The sequence below is a fragment of the Lichenostomus cassidix genome, chromosome 5 (genome assembly GCF_008360975.1).
Source record: "Lichenostomus cassidix isolate B80296 chromosome 5, HeHo_3.0, whole genome shotgun sequence".
NCBI lineage: Eukaryota > Metazoa > Chordata > Aves > Passeriformes > Meliphagidae > Lichenostomus > Lichenostomus cassidix.
In genome coordinates, this window is record NC_139486.1 from 37,281,796 (window position 1) to 37,296,784 (window position 14,989).

Consider the following 14,989-nt stretch of genomic DNA (forward strand, 5'->3'; position numbering starts at 1 on the left):
ATATGTTTCATTCTCTGGTGATTTGCTCTAAGTTACCCACCTCAACGAAGACAAAACTCTTTCGTTTGCTTCAGACTGAACAAGTCTAACAAAACTTGAGCTGTTTCCAGGAATACAAGAAGATTCAAATTGACCCCACTACAAAATTTCTAATGAATCCACTGAAAAGCTTTTTAACCTTGAATTTTGAGGAAGGAATCTGAAATCTATGACGAGAAGGGTTTTCAAAGCAGGAGTAAGCAACCTGAGAAAGTCTGGCAAATTGTAAGAACCTCAAATTAATTTGCAGTAGACTCTCATTAGTACTTAATTACTTTCTGTGGAGACTGCTGGGCGCAGCACACACAAGGGACCAGTGTAGCTCAGCTGTGAGGGAATGGAGGGAGGATGAAACATGACATGTCAGCACCTTCCGCTCCTAGACCATGTTCAGATCCAAAATTATATTTGTGCTGGAACTTTAATCATGTCTTAAATGCAAAACTGAGGACTCAAAAGTTAAAAATTTTCAGAACTGAAGTTTTTGGTACAAACTTAAAGACAATCATTACTGCAGCAGTAGACGGTTTTCCAAATTTTAACTGATTTGTTTTCACAACCTGTTAAGCGTTTTATTCATATCTTATAGGGAAAAATACTGAACGAAAGTAAGGTTAATACGAAAGGTACCCACTAGTTTTGAAAGCTTAATCTGAGGCATCAATTTTTGCTTTTCCTAATATGCAGTGTTACACAATACTGTAGAACAGTGTTGTAGAACAGCTCCTATTAACTTTGGTTGCATGTACAAATGTTCAGGCTAGCAAGGTTTCTGCTAGCAAGGTCCACACTCTCAAGTCCATAAAAAAAAAGAAACATACAAATATTTGCCATGGCAAAATTCTGCATAAATAACTTGCCTAGCCTCTCCCAGGGATGCTTTGAAAGACAGGCAGTTTTCCACATCAGCATCCAGCAGCATTAAATTGGGAAGTCAGTCTTTCCCTCCCTGTATCTGCTGCAGACCTATCTATGAATAAACAGAGTTTCTGCAATACATGTCAGCAGTCACTGTGGAACTGCAACTTGTCCTTTGAGTTGATTGGAAATCTAAACCAGTTGAAACTCATTAATTCTGTGCATCAAGTGCTATGCCTGCTTGTAATGAAAGACAGTATAACATTAACATACCCACACTGCAGGCACTTGAGTTCTTTCATTACATATACTTTCAATGTTTGACTGATGATTTCTTAATATAGTTGTCACATGTTCTCCTGATCTCTTTTGAGAATGTATTTTCCTTGAATTTTAAAGCAACAATCTGCTTGCCCATTAAGTTTTGCTCTTCCCTCTAGTCCTTCCTCTCGCATTTCCAGTAGCCTTCCCAACCACTCCCAGTCACTCCCCTTCTGTCTCTCTCTACATAACCTGTACCTACCACAACTCTCTTACCTCCCCCATCGCCAAAGCTTTGCTCTTGGGTAGCCTGCATTAGAATCTTGCAGCCACCCTTTGCAATGTGTGTGCCCATAAGACTGGTCATTGGAAAGCACAATACAGTACCACCACCTGTGCCACATGCTCAGAGGATCTTTGAAGATTTTCAGCAGAGGTGGTGATTTCAGAGCATCTGAATAGGTTCCAGTAGTGGAAGGTATTGACACATGGCAACAATGCTCCCTCCATTTCCAAAGTGTGTGCTGGAGAGTGAGGCAGTGCTGGCTGGTGCTGGTGAGAAGTGCCTTCTTGTATGGCAAACTCAATTCACAGCTGCCTCATGCACAGCTGAGCCTCCTCAAGCTCACCTTCTGTGCCTGGAGTGGGATGGCTGAACACATCACTCACAGCTGAGCTCCATCCATCCCTTGTGTACCCACAACATACAGACTTTGACTAGCACCAGCACCTCCAAGGTGAGAAGTAGAAGTCTGCACTTGATTCAGCACTCCACCACAGGAAGCAGAGAAAGTAGAGCTCAGAAAAGATGAGCTGTCTTGAGTGAACATCACTAAAAAGAACTGCTGCAGTGTTCTCAACTATATGGAGCTGCTTGAAAAGAGCTAAGACACAAAGAAAGCTGTGTTCTCTGTAGCAGCTCAGAGAAGTGAAGGCAACTACAGCTAAGACTGGATCACTTTATATTGGGATGTGGCAGAGACCGGGAGACAGAATCAGTTATATTGATAATGAATCATGATTTTCTACCATCACTGAAAACAAAGATCATCTCTTTCTATGCAATAATCAATGTAATTTATCAACAGGCATTATTCTTACCACATGAAAATAGTATGAAGTATATACAAAGTAGTTTCCTCTGACACATCCCAAGTGAACTCTGCCATTCCCACTAACTTACTCAGAGTTCTGCGACATCCCAGCTTCCTGTTGATCCTCTGGATGAATCACACATTTCAGTACCAATGATATCCAGACAAAATATGTTTCTATACATACTCTTTATGACCTGTAACCACACCTCTGTTATGAATGTAGCTCACATACAGACGAGGTCAGAAGGCTGAATAAGAACGGCAGACTGAAGTTGAATGTGAGTACAATACAGGCGGTATTAGTGTGCTGAGGTAAACAGTTTAAAGCGCTTGCATCACTGTGTCACCTTACTTGGATATTTCAGCCTTTAGATATGGAGTGTTCCTGGATTCTGGGTTAACGCCAAGCTCCCACAAAGTAGCATCTGTGTCACGCTTGCTATAGTCACCAACTGGCTTGGAGAGTCTGTCCCAAGCTCTAAATCTGGATCATGTCAAGTCTATGATCACTGCTTCAAATGAGCTGCCAATTTGTCTTTGGCTAACTTCTTCCCAAGCTTGCCAAGGAATAGAAGATTTGCTAATGAGCAACAATAGCCAGGCCTGATGGGTTCAGGGTAGGTTTCTATAGCATCAGTCTCACACCTCCATGCTCTGGAATGTAAAAGATTTCGGCCCTTGTGAGAAGATCAGCATTCATCAACCCAAAAATCTACTCAGATGCTGCTGGTTATGTGTTATCTCAGAAAGCATTCTCCATTGCTGAAAGGAATGGATCAGTTAATCACTGGAAACAATATGCCAATGTATTTGCTAGTCTGACACTGGATGAACAGTGGATCTCCTCCTCCCTATGCTTTTGCTCAGAATGAGTTGATGGAGACCAATACCTGCTCGCACTCTCCTCCTTTTTTTTAATCATATTTTTCCCAGGTATGCTATGCTTTGGACAGACAATGCCATCTTACCCAACTTGTGAACTTTTCACATGAAGCTCTGTTGGTAGAGAAGAGCACTTAGAAATTCAGTTTAAACCTACGCTATGCAAGATCCAAATTAACATGGACTGACAAGCCAATTCTCTCTGCCTCAGCCCCCCTTCACTGCAAGAACTACACTGACAAGAGATGGAAGAAGAGAGACAGACCCCACTGCTGCTGTACATAAGATGATCTTTTCCTTCCAAGATGTGTAAGGTTATTATTACTTTTCCTGCCCCCAGATTTTAAGATAATCACTACAAAATGCCATATGATGATCCTTAGTTTTTCTCTGAGCCACTACTACACAAAACAGCTATTTACTACATAAATACAATGTGGAACCTCAGCTTCCAACATTAAATTGCATCACATTGTGAGCATTTAATCAAACTGATCCACTTTAACACATTCCATTTATAATAAACTTCAGATGTGAGTTGAAATAATTTTTGAATAGGTAAACTACCACTTTAATAACATGTGGTAATTAAATTAACTAAAAAATGTTCACTCTAATCAAAACAGTCTAACAGAGTAATAGTGTCAGAACCCAAAAATATACAGAAAGGCAAAACTTCCAAACTATTGCTCCAGCCACTACCCTTATTCCTTTTGAGACTGGCATTTCACAAATAAATCTGCTGAGTGAACGACAGCTTGAGAAAAATATGCTTAGGTATGACCTCTTCACATATGTATCACCCAATGATGAGGAGTTCCTTTTACTTTTTCCCCCCCTTTCCAGTTGTTACAAGCACTATAAGGAGGTTTGAACTGTAAGAGTGCACAAACAGAAACTTCTACAACATATCTAATCCAGCAGGTGCATAAAGAATATGTTAGCACAGTATTCTTTCAATTTTAGACTGTATGCCCAAACAACATGTCCTTTAACATATGAAGAGTGAAAGCTATCAGAGCAAAATTGATTCAGAAGAATCTTGTAACCTCTAAATCACCATTTCAGATATATCCAGGATTAGAAACTCTTACAAAACATTTAATTGCCTCTCTCTCAACTGATTCAGTAAGAGATAAGTTATTTCCTTTTGGACAAGCATCCACATTAGTAATAAACAGTCACCATTAGACTTGATCCTGCTGATGCTTTGACATACTCACAACTGCAGTGTACAGTGGCAAAGAATTCATTCTCAAACTGAGAGAAGGCTGTCAGTTCAGAGTTTTGTTCCAAGAACTGTGCAAATGTGGAATATTACTGCTGTTCACCTCATATTTGTTCAGTATACAATAGGAAGATTTCAGTATTTGGGACTGTCATTACAAATCTGCAATTTTTTAGAAGCAGGAAATGTATTCCATTAAAAGCAGCTGTTTCATGTACAGCACCCTAGGGAAGCTTAGTTTCTACTTGACTGGTATCTACTGTGCTGCACCCTTATGAGAGTATCTACAGCTTGTCACTGTCCTCTATAAACTTGTTCCAAAAGCCCTCCAGCCTCTCTAACATTTCCACACCTCCTTGTGACTTCCTCCCCGTGCCTCAACTAGTGCCTTCCCCATTCCCTAACCTCACCAGCCCACAGCACTGTACACTCCCTCCCACACTTTCACCTAACTACCCTCAGGACAGCAGACACTACCTGCTGCAGCTGGATCCAGCATGGAAGCACCTGTGGACTAGCCAGTGTGCACATGCCAATTTGCCAGGCAACAAGCAAAACAGAAGACAGCTGTTTAGCTCCTCTGGCACCTTCTCCCCCGAGAAGAAAAAGTATGCACTTATTCTGGTTTCCTCTCTTCCACCCCTTCTGATCTTTGTGCAACTTTAAAGAGCTTTTGAAGAAACTTTGAGATGTCTATGTCACTGCCAAATTTGGCTGAAACCTACTAAAGCTGTTGAAATGGAATTGATAGAGTGATTACACAAGCTTTCTTTCCTTTGGAGAGTAGGCTAAAATCCCATTAACAGTCTTACTTATGTCATCCCATCATTCCTATTCTTCATTTAAAAATAACAGTTTTATTCTACAGCATTAGCTTATGTAACCCACCCCTGAGCCAAAGTAGTTGAAACTTTCATTCTGTATTTATTAATTTATGTATTTAGTTAGCTATTAAGTGTGTGTGTGTGCCTTTCTACACACTTGTCCATTTTTAGGTACTTGATGCTATGAAATATAGCATCAAGAAGATCAGTGAAACCAAACCAAAGGCACTTCACTAATGACTATCCCCCAAAGTTTCTGGACTGGTATCATTTCAGGCAAGAAACGAACTGCTTTTTCTCTAGCAAACTGTCAGCTGTTCTCATGGTTACAGTTCTATGAATTCGGAATGACAGGTCACAGTTATGAAAATGAGTAGATTTATTTGGCATGTTTCTATCTAGTAAATAACATTCTCTATAAAGAGGACAAGAGGCTGCTGTACATTATCATGGTGTTTATTCTCTGTGAAAACCACTTTTTAAAGTCTCTGTCCCAACAAAGAAGGTGCTAACCAGACTTTTTATTTCTTAAAATTGCTCATTCACAGAATGAAGGCAAAAATATATAACTCTTGTACTCTCTCCATTACTATAAACGCACCACTGGTGTTTTCACTGCAAGATTCAGCTGTGTATATACACCCAGATGGCATGAAGCAAGGCTAAAAGTATGCTTCCCATTTAAATGCAAGGGAAGGCAGGAATGTTAGCTTTTGCCAGAGGGTAAAATCTATTCTGTCAATTGGCTATTTAAAAAATAACCAATATTTTTTTCTTTTAAGTTAACTGCCAAGATTTATAAAGCCTCAGCTATGGCATTATGCAGTTTCCATTAGCACAGCTTTCTACAATTGCTTTTCACTGAACCACAAGTTGAACAAACAGGACAGCAGCAGAATAGGTTTCTCTCATAGTTCCAACCCTTCATTGTTGTAAGGGTCTTCCTTCAGGAAAGCCAGGACAGCCCAATTTCAAAGCCTCTGCTAATTACTGCAAAATGGCATAAATAACTTATGCAGAGAAACTGGAACACCACCCACTGAGCTTCTCTCAAAGGTGGGCCTGCCCAGATGCAAACGGCACTTTGTCCCAGCGGAGCCAGGCTGGGACTGCACTGTCATCATCAGCCATCGGTCCCAAGGTATTCACTGCCCCCACACGGGCCCTAACACTCCAGGGACATGCCCACGTACTGTGCTCACGAAGAGACAAAAATTTAACATTGTCATGATGTGTCAATCCATCCAACCCAGAATGCTCTGTGAAACACTTAACTGAATCACTCATCCTCTTGGAAAGCTGTTTGCCAAGCCAACTGCCAAGGAGAACTGTCCTCCAAGGAATACAGTCAGAAACAGCACTCCCAAGCACACCAACCTGGGATTTAAGGCCTGAGAACTCCAGGGCAGCAAGCGCTGGACACAGAGGCTCCTGAGCTTGCCATCTCACACACAATCCTGCATAGGTAGCTTGAGAGCCCACAATATTTCAGACTCAACTGGGTCTTGACCTCTATGTCAACAACAGGGAGGCCTGGGAGGGCCTTCTTCAGCTTAGGTCCCAAGTTCCTGGGTCTCCAGATGGAAGCCTTGAAGCTCTGATAACAGGAACATTATCAGGACTTCTGCTCCTGCAGTTGAAGATCTGGGCAAGTTTCCAAGGTCCCTGTTAGGCACTGGGGAGCCTGGTAGGCTTGACAGTACAGCAGTTCTCCAAGCACTGGTCTGAGCTTGGTGCCAGGCTCCCAATTAACTTCTAACGTTTCCAGAGAAAAGTCTCAGGGAATTCCCCAATACAAGGGAAATTTTAAAAGGTCAAAATTTCCCATGAATTAAGAAACTGACTTTGGCCCACCTCTGATTTCAGTTTCCCTCAGAAAAGTCTCTATCCTTTGTGTTCCACGCTTAAAACAAGCCTTCGCCTATTAAAATACACTGAAAACAACAAACATAAACAAAATGTTCCAAATTGCCTCTTAATAAGATCTCCAAAATATAAAACCATTCCTTAGGTTATCCCAAAATTTGTAGTTATTTTCACTTGCATGTGCCTGCCTTGAGCCCAAAGCCTTCCATTCTAAAACACACTTATTCATCCTGCCTCAATATTTAAGAGTTGAAAGGACACATCCTGTAAGGTTGAACCCTCAGAGGTTCAAAGCACAGACTCCAACTCTGGCATGGTATGAAGTCACTGGTTTGCTAAAGAAACAAGACAGGACAGCGCAGAGATTGCGAGTGTCACAGCACTGTTCTTTTGGTACTTTCAGTACCAAAAGACATCAATCACAAGAAATCTCCTGGATGTCTCTGGATATCGCTGAGCAAACAGTGCGGCCACCTGAGATGAAGGGCACTGCACCTGACCACAGGAGAAACAGCAGATTCCAGGGATTTGACTTCTTGGTTGGTAATGCAGCAAGGAAGGGAGGGATGAACAATGCAAGCACCCACTGAACAGGTGAAATATTTGGCCCATTTAATTTATTAGGTAGTGCTGCAAAGTTCTGCTGGTTTAGAGTCCTAGATACCAGTCCCTGCTCTGGTTTGACAACTTGCCACAGAAGGGATAATGAGATAAAGAAAATCAGTCAGAATGCAAGCTCCGGGTGGACCGTTTGCCCCCTCTTCCCCTACATTGCAGGTATGGAAATGTAACTCGGCCTTTTAAAACATCAAGTATTTTACTTGAGTTGAGGGAATACTTGCTTTACCGAGGAGGCATTAAACAGTCCTGCAACCGCACTAAACTTTGGAAAACTGCAAAAACGTTTTCAAAAACTGAATTATTACAATACTATCAAAGTTCTCAATTTCCCACACACCTAAATGAGCAGGACAGTCTCTCAGAGTTTAAAACATTCATAATACAGATATTTTTAGTTTGTCGATAAATCAATGTTAAAGACCTTCTTTGCTTAATATTTTATTTCCTTGTAATTAAAAGGTGACTATAAAGACTTCCTGAAAGAAAGTAGTACCACCCACATCCACTTATGCTGTGTTAGATACATGCAAGTCAGACTACAGGGAAGGATACAATCCTAATCATTTAGGACTCAATACCAATGACTTCAGAGATATAGAAGCATAACCTTTGAGGTAGCATGGCTTCTCATCTGAAGATTCAGTTTTGCTTCAGTCTAGATCCACAGACAGTTTAATCAGATGCCACAATGCCATCTCAGAGTTGTCTTACTGCTAAAGTGTCATCACTTAATTCTTGCTCCTCATCGACCACACACACTGCAATAGCAGGGATACTGAGTCAAATGATCCTATGGCCCTTTATTAGCTTTAACTTCTATTCTCCTGCTACTTTCACAAAATCGCATAGCATGTATTCTAAAAAAGAAAGCAAAACAACAGTAATTTTTCCCTGTTAAACCAGATTCTATCTCAGAATCAAAAGAACAAATTAAGTATTATTATTACAGGTTTCTTGATATGCAAAAGGACATGGTACAAAACCTTTTATATTTTTTTTTCTCTTCCTAAATCAGGCCACAAGTTGATGCAAACAAAACCAATACAGTGCACAGCAATTTAGTTCTGTACTATGTGTCCTGTAAAGTAGTAACCCCACAATTACCATGAGAAAAGTCCAGCTGGAGGTATCACCTACAAGTTGCATTACTTCTTCTTTATACATTTTTATCAAAGCATATGTTCTGTTTGAAAACAATTCAGCACCAATGAGTTGGCAGTAGAACAACAATTTAAGCTGCGGTGTCTATAAAGGTGGGAGGGGGAATTCACTAAAGCTATATTTTTCAGGTACAAAAGCCTGAGAAGCACACTATAAGAAGTCAGGCAAACATACATTGAAGATCATGAAAAAGCAACTAACTATATGCCTTTAAAAGTGCACTTCATGGATGAAAGCTGCCAAATTACAGAGGGGATTTACTGAGAAGAATGTGTTGCTGCCAGAATGGACAAAAGCATGCATTCTATCCATTCCAAGCTCCTCCCCATCTCCTGTCATGCTCACAGCAAGAAGCGGCTCAAAAATTGACAACCACACACTCCAGGATTGAAAGAGACAAAAAATACCTGCTGGGAAATGCCCGGAATTTTTTTTTTTTGAGCATCTGACCCAGGAGACTGAAAAAAGAAAAAACAACCCACTTACGATCAAAAAACATCTCCTCGTTTTCCTGGGACATCAAACACAATTCCACAGCAGAAAGAAACAGCGCACACCTGGCCGGGTTTTTGAGGAGCCCATGTGCAGAAGCGCTTTTCCAACAGGCGCAGCAGCCCGTGTACCGCAGCACACTGCTGCCGGCCCAGGACAGGAGTTTCCCGGAGTTTGCCTGGAGTTGGGTCACAGAAACCTCACTCCAAGCGGGAGCATCTGGCGGCTCCGAGGCGCCCGGGAGGCGCCGAGCAGCCCCGCCAGGCTGGCCCGGGGAGAGGGCAGCGCGTCCCGGGCGAACCGCTCACCCTGCGCCTCCTACCTGGCTGGTGTCCTCGCCGTGCTCCAAGTGCACGATGCCCTGGCTCCTGCACTCCGTGTCGCTCAGCACGTCATCCTCCGAGTCCTCAAGGAGGGACGAGGAGCCGGTGGAGGAGACCGAGGAGTTGGAGAGCCGGCGGGACTGCAGGTGCAGCGAGCTGCCCGTCCTCAGCCCGCCGCCCTCCGGCCGCGCCGGCCGCGCCTGGGGGCTGCCCTGCGCCTCCTCGCTCTCCTCGGCGGTCACGGTGAGCCGGGGGATGACGGGCGGCAGAACCCCGTTGGGGGGTCGGCAGCCCCTCTTCGGCCGGTCGGGCAGCTGGCGGGCGGCGGCGGCAGCGACGGCGGCGCAGCGAGCCTCGAAGAGGGAGCAGAGCTCCCCCACGGTCAGCCGCTTGGCCCGGCTGAGCTCCGGGCTGCTGTGCAGCCCCGCGCGGGGCTCCATGGCGGGGTCGGTGCCCGGCGCCTGCCGAGCAGCGCTCCAGGACCGGCGGCCGGAGGCGTGCATGGGGCAGCGCCGCGCCGCCGCTGGGGAAACTTCTTTGTGGCTCGGTCAGTCTCCCGCGGCTGCCCGGAGCGCGGCGGAGAGGCGCATCTCCAGCCCGCCCTGCCCGGGCAGCTCTGAGTCACCCCCGACGACAGCCGGAGGCTGCTACCGTGCCCGCTGACCCGGCGCCAGGGCCATGGGGGCGCGCTGAGCCCGCCCGACCGCCCGCCTGCTGCCACCGCCCCGCTCCGCCTCGGCGCTGAGGGGAGGAGCGAAGCGAATCGAATCGAGTGGAGCCGCGCCGCGGGAGCCCCTGCCCGCCCCTTCCCGCCGCCGCCACCGCACCACCCTTTTGGTTTCGCTTTCCCTGAGGCGGCCCCCGGGGAGCGGCTTCGGGGTGTCCCGGAGCGCTGCCCGGGTGCGGCGCCCACGCCCGCCTTACCTCCGCGCTCCGCCGCCTCCGCCCGCCGCCCCTGGCCGGGCCGCGACTCCCCGGGCACGGCGGCTGCGCAGCTCAGCGCGGCCGCCCCGGCTGCCCGCGGGCCGGAGGGGCGGTGCGGCCCGGCCCAGCCCACCCGACCCTGCTGGGGGACGCGGGGGAGGTGGCCTTTGACGCTCCCTGCGCTTTTCGGCCCCTCAGGGCTGCGCGCGGCGCTCTGGGGTCCGTGTGTGACTTTCCCCTCGGTGCTGACACCGGGGCACACCTCCGGGCTGCCACCCCTGGGTGGCTCAGCGCACCCCGCGGGGGCGGAGGTGTGACTGGGCTGTCAGCAGCCCGCGGGGACCGAGTGACGGTGCGTGAGTGACCGCAGCTGAGGATGCTGCCCCGGCCGCGCTGGGGGTCCCGCACCCCTCGCTGCAGCATCCCCGGCGGGCTGCGAGCGCCTCGCCCCGCTGGGCCATGGGCCTGGGGCAGCGCCGGCTCCGGGGAGCCTGAACTGACCGTGAGGCAGCGCGTTACCTACCGAGCGCTGCTTCGTCAGGTTGCCTTAAGCCACCGGTTGCTGAGATACCCCAGCCCCCTTTCCGATGAATTGCAGCGTTTGACACCCCCTGCCTTGGTACTTCTTGCCTGCTGAACTCCCACTCTTTACCTAAAATGTAACCCGTGCTGAGCTGCGGCATGTGTTGTAATTGTAGCTATTAAGACCTTTGGAACAGGAAAGGCGTTCTACCGTTGGGTTACATCAGCTGAAATGATTAGTAAAATTAATAATTTTGGAACCAAATGCTAAAGTCTTCAACTGAGTTTTTGCTCATTTATCTCATTGTTTCCTTGTACTCTCCCATCTGTCTCTCACCATCTGCTCTCTTGCCTGGTGCCTGGGCTGGGAGCTCCTTGCAGCAGGGGCTGTGCAAGCTCCACACCCAGCGCAGTCCCAGCCCGGGCCACGGCTGCGACTCCTCCCTCCGCTGATGCTATAAATAATTTGTTAACCTGTCTTGTGATTCGGTCAGATTATTTGCTGCGATTGATTATTTTACAGCCTGATCTTGCAGGATACCTTTGAAAATGCCTGTTTCAAAAGGCAGCACACGACGTGCCTTTTCCTGAGGCATGCCTTTTCCATGCCTTTTCATAGTGCCCACAGCTTGTGAATGCTCAGGAGCAGACAGGAAGGCAGCTGGGAAACTTAATAAATAATCAGTCATCTTTGGATGCTTTTCTGGAATTAGGTGGTGCCTAGACAGAACTTGGGAAGTCTGAATTTTCAGCTTAAATGGCCAAGTCTTGTGGTGGACTTAGTTTTGTGTAGAAGCAGTTGTGGGAGTTCTCCCAAGCTGTATGTGGTGGATGAGGCAGGGCTGACAGCTGCCACCACATTATGTGAAAACACAACCAGTAAAATGCAGAATTAAATGGTCAGCAGTGCAACTTTTCTCCAACAGGCAGAGAGAAAACCAAAACACCTGTAGGGAGGTATTCCTTCATGGTAGGCTGTAATGGATTTAGGTTCTTTCTGAAAGAAGGTAGTCGCCACTTTTATAATTAATTTTGCAATTAGTTTCAAATTTCATGGGGTGGAAAGGCAGTCTCAAAACATGAAAATTGATTAGACCAAATTAATACCTAAAGTCAAAATAGTTTAATCAAAAGCATGATTTTGTTATTGATGGTTTTATAGGAAGACTCACTGTGATAAATTTATAGATAGAGCAGAAAATGCAGAGGACAGTTTTAAATGGGTATCCAAGACTATGCACACACACAGGTTGGACCCATCTAACTATTTTATGTCACTGTGGCAGCTTCTGTCTGTAGATAAGCAAGCTAGAAAAACATTTATTCACAGGAGAGAGTTTAAGTATGAGCTTTCACAGGTCATACATGAAGCTTTCAGGGAAGCCCTGCAGCATGTGGAAGCACATTTCAGTTTCCAGTCTCTTTTAGCCATTGCTCTGTCTGCTGATTCTGCAATTACAAGATTGTGTGGTCTATGATCAGGAAACCTTATTTAACCTTAACCTTGGCAATGGTTCTGGGACTATCAACTCAGTTCAGTTATAAAATATAATTTTAAATATTTTACTTTCAGCGAATGAAGATGGAAACAAAAACTCACAGTGCATTTGTATTTTAATAAATACATGCATAAAATTGTGCTTTTAATAATATTGATTAGTGACGATTTCTTGGATGAGATTAGACAGGTTTAATTGACTCCTTTTATAGTATATCTGCTCTAGAGAGCTACTGGTCTCTGAAGTTTGTATAAGATTTAACTCAAAGTCTTTCAAAACTACCAGGAGAATGAAGAGATTCTTCAGTCAGTATCACCACAGTTGCTTATAAGTGTACAGCTGTTTTTAACAAAAGGAATGGTACTCTCTGTCCTGGCAATGTGTAAGTGACTTGTACTTTTCACTTGAGAAATCCTGCATTCCTGACAGCACAGGGCTGCCAGCATCCACTAGTGATGCTTGCCAAAAGTTAGCTCTGATAGGATCCAGATAAATATGCCCCTGTTTTACAGATGGGTGACCTGATAGACAATACATGAGTTAATTACAGACATACAGTTAGCCGGGGGCAGGAATGGGGAGCTTCAAATTTGCTCTGTGCTACTGTAACCACCAGATCACCTTCCCACCTCCAGGGGTGAAGCATTTGGCTTATCACAGTCATTCTGATTCGTATCAGTACTACTGCACGCTGCCAGGGTTTCACATTTCACACACGCCTGCGACAAAAACAGCTTTCTGCCTTTATTTATATTGGCAAAAATAAAATCTATTTCATTCCCATGAAATCCCTTTCTAAACATTGTTATCATTAACATATTACTTATTTCTACTTCCTTTCAGTTTGTATTCCCACAGGGTGTCTAAGCCTTGACAATACAGAGGCAAAGATGTGAAGGACATTTCTAAGTGGATTAGAAAGATTTCATGAAGACAACAGTTAAATATGATCTAGAGAGGAGCCTTGGGTATAACTTGGCCTGTGTAGCCAAATTATACAAAATAGTTCACTGCCCACATAAGATTTCTCAGAGGCCTTAGAGCATGACAGCTGAGAAACACCACCTTCTTCAATTCTACACTGAGTGTGACCTAAGAATGCCTGACAATTACTTGAGAGCTTTGTAATTTGTAATAATGTAATTTGTACGTTTCTCTTGGATGTAACAGATACAAGCATTTATTAGTAGTTATAATATCTCTTTCGGATATAACTGGGGCTAAAAAGAGTTGAGTGTGTTTTCACACAGAAAGGCCCTTTTTCCAGAAATGGAAGAAAGGCACATGGCCCAAGTGCTGGCTGTGCCTGAGGGAAGATCCCAGCTCACCCATGGCCGCTCATGCCTGAGGCAGATGTTCCCCTCCGTGGCTGAAACGAAGAGCACACCTCTTCCCGGGAAGCCGGGGGGGGAAAGCTGTGGGTGGGCTGGCTGCCCCTCAGGAGTGGTGTCAGGGGCAGCTGTGCCCAGGGATGATGCTTCTCTGCACAGAGGAGGTGGGAGCAGAGCAGGTGATGGAGTGGCCAGCCTTGGGGAGCTGCTAGAGGAGCAGCAGCAGGGACAACGGGCAGCTTCAGTAGCTCAGCAGGAGCTCCAAAGGGGCTGGGGATCCTGGCCGTGTGTTTTAGTTGCTCTCTCTCTGCTGCTCATTAAACTAAGTGAGCAAGTTAGTGCATGTTACAGTCACATCCTCGTTTTGTCATACAAACACAACCAGATCAAATTATGCAAGTACACAGCTGCTGCACGCAAGAGGAGAATGAGACTCCAAACACAGGTCATATGATGTGAAAACAATTGCTGCAATAAATGGGAGCTCTTTATTTTTTGGATTAATTTTTGTAGGCTATCTGCCAAATTTCTCTATGAAGACATGGGGTCTTTTTGATATAAACTCTAAACAACTACTAAATGGGAAAAAAAAAAAAGAGGAATCTTTTTTTATCTAAGAAGCAGTAAAACTGTGACTGAGCTAAGTCTATGGATCAGACGAACCTGCAGGAAAGAAACAATAAACTATGAAGGTCCCCTCGTGGCTGGAATTAAAATTACATTTCCAAATCATGCCTGCACAAAGTACCTCAGACCATTCAGCTAACTCACATACTTACAGAGGAGAGAGTGAGACAGCACACCTCAGGCATAGCCAGAGGCCATTGCTTTCTTGGAAAAATGGTTGCAAGTGCTTAAGATCATAAGGTAACAGTCATGACAGTGAGAAAAGACACAAAGGATAAGGCCAGCAGGGAAGAAGGAATGTGCACAGCACCCCTGCTATCAAAATGACCCACATTTGGTATATAGAGCATAGGGTTACTCTAAAATGAAGGGTGGGAAGTACTCTGGGAAATAAGAGCTACACAGGAGGTGAAGATCACAGCACAGAGGGAAAA

General features: G+C 45.2%; 1 protein-coding gene across 3 annotated transcripts in view; it reads right to left on the bottom strand.

The window, feature by feature from the left end:
• ITPKA (inositol-trisphosphate 3-kinase A) overlaps positions 1-10,432 on the bottom strand; it is a 39,891-nt gene extending 29,459 nt beyond the window's left edge. For 2 of the 3 annotated variants that reach the window (XR_014852648.1, XM_085062393.1), the window contains exons 1-2: positions 9,652-10,432; positions 9,245-9,295 (exon numbers count right to left, since the gene is read on the bottom strand). Coding sequence is in view for 2 of the 3 variants with exons in the window: in XM_085062393.1 (XP_084918519.1) it covers positions 9,245-9,295; positions 9,652-10,155 (555 nt within the window). In the remaining variant the exon portion in view is untranslated. The remainder of the gene's footprint in view (positions 1-9,244; positions 9,296-9,651) is intronic. The other variant, XM_085062394.1, reaches the window with a different exon arrangement.
• Between the last annotated feature and the right edge of the window lie 4,557 nt (positions 10,433-14,989).